Source organism: Phalaenopsis equestris, unplaced genomic scaffold, assembly GCF_001263595.1.
Source record: "Phalaenopsis equestris unplaced genomic scaffold, ASM126359v1 Scaffold000002, whole genome shotgun sequence".
Lineage (NCBI taxonomy): Eukaryota > Viridiplantae > Streptophyta > Magnoliopsida > Asparagales > Orchidaceae > Phalaenopsis > Phalaenopsis equestris.
Window position 1 is genome coordinate 4,848,183 of NW_018164444.1, and position 5,538 is coordinate 4,853,720.

Genomic DNA, 5,538 nt, shown 5'->3' on the forward strand with positions numbered 1-5,538 from the left:
TCTCCTACAAGAGCTCTTTCTTTTTTCCTAAAAAATTTTAACAACTCCCAAGCCACAGAAAATGAGAAGAAAATGTAAGTTAGAAAAGATTTTGACAGCACCTCCCCACTCTCCAAATTTCGGCCAACCTTTTTACCTTCCCCCAACTGGGGTTCTATATCAAAGAAAGGAGAAAGGAGAAGCCACCTACCAACCTCCCTGGTAGCCGAATCAGGTAAAGGAAGAGAAGAAATGCATTTAGAGCGGAGGAAATGCGGCCTAGGGCAGAGGAAGGGTTGGCCAGGTGGAGTTCCACCGTTGGAGGGTTGTTCGGTCGAGAGGAACTCGAGGAGACGAGGCCGCATGCGTGAATGGACCGCGTGTGAGGCGCGACTGGCAGAGAAGACGCGGGAGAGGAAGATTGGGCTCGGCGAGCCATGGCGTCGCCTGATCGATCCCTGTCTAGAAGATGAGTCGCGGGAGTTAGGGCAGGCCTGAGCTGTTCTCGGTCGAAGAAGGGAAAGAAGAAAAGAAAAATGCAGTGGGTTAGGTGAATAGAGTTTAGGTTTTATAAATATTATATAAGTATGAAAATATTTAATTTTTAAAGTAAAAATTTGATTTGCACATTTTAATATAAAAAATTTGATTTGCACATTTTACTTTGTGTGAAATCATTGCAAATTGGATGTTCTTTTTAGGTAATTTCGACATTTCGGACGTTCCGGCGCAGTCCGATTCGCCGACGGAAGTCGTTCTGACGAATTCATCGATTTGCACGTCGATTTTCTCTTGTCGAATATATGGCAATATGAGTGTCTTTTCCTACCAAAATGGGCACATTTTAATATGCGTTGGCGCAGTCCAATTTGTCGTCGGAGGTCATCTGGAGAAGTTCGCATTTTCACCCGTCCTTTAGGCTTAATTGAAGTCCGATTTCGTGTAATTTCGTGAACTTTGTGTATTTGATGTGTGTATATGACGAAAAATGTCGTGACGATGTCTTCCTAAGGCTTGAAGTCCTATCAGGAACTTTTCCCTTGAGTCTTCGCAAAATAACCTATAACCACTCGTTTATAAGACGATGGTCTTGTGCCAAAGATGCTAGACATCAAAGGAAAATAGGAATTGACTAGAATTTTCTAAAAGGGTGAGTCTCAATTCTAGTTTTCTAAGACGGTCAATAGGAACTCCTAGAACTAGATCCTAGGCTCTAAGGAGGAGAAAAGAAGACCTCACAAAAATGAGGTCAACAGACATACAAATAGAAAATACATAAAACATGAATGAAATATATAAAACAAGAAATATAGGAAAAGGAAATAAATCAATGCTAATAATTTCTAACATAAATGACAATATCCAAAATCATCCTTCAACCATCACAAATAGTCTTAACCAATTGGGTTCAAGATATATTGCTTAGCATGTTTTGTTTACCTGTCATTTGTGCACAAAAATTGGTGAAGGGAACTTAAGAACATTGCCGCTTTCAATTATCAAGGTTCTTGAACAAAGCTAACAATTAAAATAATAGCAAGTAGCAATAAAAGTTGATGTCATGCATTCTTAGGAGTTAAAAAGATCATATTTGCATCTTTTTTTTATGGGGATCATAAGACAAAAGTCACATGCGCATGATGCACCACACATCTCAGTTCTACTAAACAAGGTATAGAATTGTTAAATGCGCCAAAAAAAAAGGGATCCACAAACTAGCATGTGACAACTATACATTTAATTTCTTGCAAATAAAAGAGTCCAGAAAAATGATTCCATAAAATGAAAGAGAAGCCGGAGAAAAGGTCAAATACAGGGTGAGGGCATGGAAAAATGTTGATGAAAAGAAGTCATCACCATCGACAACAACCTAAGAGGAAAGGGCACATTATAGTTTTCATAAGGTACGGAAATGGAAGAATGAAACTGCTTGGATTGATGGTACCGATGGGAAGTAGGTATTATGTAGAAGTTGAAAACTATAGCGCATCATTTCTTTATTGTGCTACCGGTTGTTTTAAGTACTAGTTCTTAACCGATTGTCATGATATACCACTCACGAGGAGGGAGAGCATTAAATATTTGCCAAAAGATTTGGCAATATGCTAAAATGCATAATCAAGTTAAAAGATGGTATTTTATTTCTTGTCATGCACCAAGCACATGATGCTTGTCTTGCTATTTTCTCAATAATTATAATGTGCAAATCTGTTTCGAGTTAAAATGTTAATTATTTTAGCGAACCTTTTAACTCTGATCAACTGTTTTTACCTTTTTGCAATATTTGGCGTCCTATATTGTCATAAAAAAAATTAATTGATAGTGATTTTGCTTGTACAGATTATTTGTACTGTGAGGAAGCATATTCTTCTTGGGGGACCTAAACGCCTTGCTTTCACCATACCTGCCTTGATATTTTCTGCCCTCAAGGTCTGTTTATCTCATGCAATTACATGAATGCATTATAGTGCAGAATTGATGTCTCGACTTTAATATGTCCCATCAAAAATTCTAATCTATAATTGTCTGAAAAATGACCGTTGCAAGTTCTTGAACTTTCTGGTTCCTTAAATGTATATAACTTAAGAGTAATGTAAAGGTGACTAATCAATTTATTTTATCTGGCACTTTTTAGTGCTTCATGCTTTAGAAAATCTGCCTAAACATTACAGCGCTGAAGAATTTTCCATAACTTCATAATGTTAGGGAAAAGTCAGAAATAATTAACTTTGTAGGATGAATAATAGCTCCAAGAGTATTTGTTGGATTGAACCATTAAAATTTTAGCTGCAATAATTTTGTTGATCCTGCAAAGCAAAGTTTCATAAATCGGATTGGAACGATGTATGCTATTTATGTATAATGAAATCTAATGAATAAGTACATGAATTTTTTTTTAAATCCTTATGTTTTTAATGTCTGTCTTATTTTTATCAGAACTGATATTTTGCTGCTTAATACTTTCTGTTGTATATTGAAGGAAAAAAGATAAAACGCCGGTAAATGTGTGAGGGCCAATATATGAACTGTAAGCCTTAACAAATTATGGGTCTTTGGGAGTGATAAGTAAAAATCTGATGCAGTAGCTATTGTAAGGTCAAGAATATATATTTTTTGGTTCTGCCTATGAATCCTGATTTCCTATTCACTTAGGATGAATGCTACGAGATATATTAAACCTTTTATTTTAGCTATTCATTTTTTGTGCATGAGAAATCTATTTTAAAATTCCTGAAGAGAACACTTATTGTCATAATAATTAGCCTTATCCCAACTATTGGGAGTTAATTTTATGAATCCTTATTTTTCATTTGTTCCATTTGGGTGTTTCTATACTATTAAATATATTCTTTCTAAATCATTCTCTATTAATTTACTATTCATATAAACTTAGGTCTTACATGTCTCCCTTTCTAACCCTTAGACACTACTTTTATGTACTCATTTAATGGGTACATTTTTTAACTTACGCGGGGGTTTCCCACACAAACATTTGTGTGGTACTGTAGTTGCTACAGTTTTGTGGGATTCGCTGTCGTGTGAGACGTGTTGAAATAGCCTCGTTTTCTTTTCTTATGCTTTCTTTCCTATTATCCTTCGTTCATTTTTTGTCTTTTTCTATATGTGGTGTATTAGGGTTTGAAAGGGAGGCTTTGTTGTGTCTCGATTTAGGATAGTTGTCGACGCTTGTTTCTCCCTTGTGTTTGAGGATTTGAGTGGTGCTCCGGCTATATTTTTTTCCCGAGGTGGTGATTATCTTCTCTATGCTCTTTCACACCCCTCCCATATCACTCTTGACCACTTCGTCCCTGTTGCATCCACCCAGGACAGCAGTATTTTTTTTTTTTTTTTTTTTTTTTTTGGTTGGCAGATTCCCCATTTCTAGCTGCCTCCCTCCCTTTCCTGCCTCGCTGACATCCCACAAAGCCAACTCCACCCCTTCCCAACCTTCCCGCATCACTCCCAGTCGCCGATCCTCGCTGCCACCATCTAGGAAACAACAACTGTCCAGCCATCATTCTGACTTGATGCCGCCTGAACTGAAGCCTATCCTGCTGTCCCTACAGTACCTGCTTTATGTCCCCTCACCGGACAACACTCCTCTTGTTGCCCTGCAGTCCACATCCCTTCCCCTTCGCTGCTCCTCGCTTCTCAACCACCCACAACCCATTTCCAACCACATACCTTCGCTCCCCAACCACCTAGCTGACCTCCACCACCCATGGATCAAGCCTTAGTGTGAGTTTGTGTTATGTTTGTTGTAATTTCTCTTTCAAGTGTGGTTGATTGTAACTACTTATTTTCTTTCATTAATTATCTTTGTTTTTCCTATTGTAGTTTAGGTTAACTTCGGTATCATGGCATATGCATTCAAATCATCTACGTATATTTTTAGATATGTTTTGTTCAACAAATGTTACCCCAACTATTTTCTCTAATGTGATAACATTTAAATTTACCTTCAACAGATTGTATTTGTTTATATTTGTCTTTTTTTGATATTTGCTGTAATTAATTAGAATTTGTGAAATTATTTTAGAATATTTTTATATTGAATACTTTCAGCATGGTTAACAGCAGTATATTTTCAATTACGTTATGTTCGACAAATATTACCCTAAATATTCCTCTAATATAATAACGTATAAATTTACATTAAAGGATTGTCTTTGTTTATATTGTCTCTTTTTATATTTGCAGCAGTTTATTAGAATTTGTGAAATTTTTTTAGAATATTTTTATATTGAATACTTTCACCATAGTTAACAGCAGTAAGCTTTTGACTTGTAGTTGCTGAGACGTTTGCAAGTTCAAGACAGAGATATGGATGGGGACGATACTCGTTCCACTACAAAGAAAATATTTCAGATATTGAATCAGGTTAGTATTCTTGATTGGTCTTGTTCACGTATTCAATTAGAATGTGATTTCTCTTCTCATGGTTATTGATAGTTCTAAACACAAGTCTACAAATCCTTCATGACACATCCAATCCATCCTACCCAATTTCACTTTAAAAACCAAAAAGATGGGTATGGGATGAAGAAGCTGAAACATGCATCAGCTTCCTTTTATGATGGAAGCACATGAAAATATACTCTGTGACTTACGTGCACCTGCTTATCAGACAACAATTTGCTTAATTTACATAATTTTCTCTTAGTTTTCTTTGTAACAGTGGATAGAGTAGTATGTATAATTTAAATTGCTGTTGTATAAAATTTTGTCTTGGTGTGGCGAAGGAAGTGGTCTCGCTTGTATAGGAGTGCTGATTGGAGTGCACTCCTACATTCCAGCGCTATCGAGAAGTTGAAGAACATACCTGTTCTGGTAAGAATTGGCTGTTTTCTGTACCTCGATACCCAAAAATACACCCAATTGGTCCTAGTTGTTTCAGCTGGAACTGGACAGACATGTGGTCGGTCATCTTGGAGATGGCAGTGGGATCATTGCCTGTAATGATAATGTCGTCTGCGTAAGTCAAGACAAACATTTGAACATTGTCTTGATTATATATTAGTAGAGATGGATCTGCTTTGCTGATGTAAAAACCGCTCT

At 36.6% G+C, this 5,538-nt stretch overlaps 1 protein-coding gene across 8 annotated transcripts in view; it reads left to right on the forward strand.

Annotated features, from left to right (window-relative positions):
* LOC110025024 (vacuolar protein sorting-associated protein 35B-like) overlaps positions 1 to 5,538 on the forward strand; it is a 58,888-nt gene that overhangs the window by 36,805 nt on the left and 16,545 nt on the right. For all 8 annotated transcript variants that reach the window (XM_020725268.1, XM_020725289.1, XM_020725259.1 and 5 more), the window contains 2 exons: positions 2,320 to 2,409; positions 4,771 to 4,860. In XM_020725268.1, the coding sequence (XP_020580927.1) occupies positions 2,320 to 2,409; positions 4,771 to 4,860 (180 nt within the window). The remainder of the gene's footprint in view (positions 1 to 2,319; positions 2,410 to 4,770; positions 4,861 to 5,538) is intronic.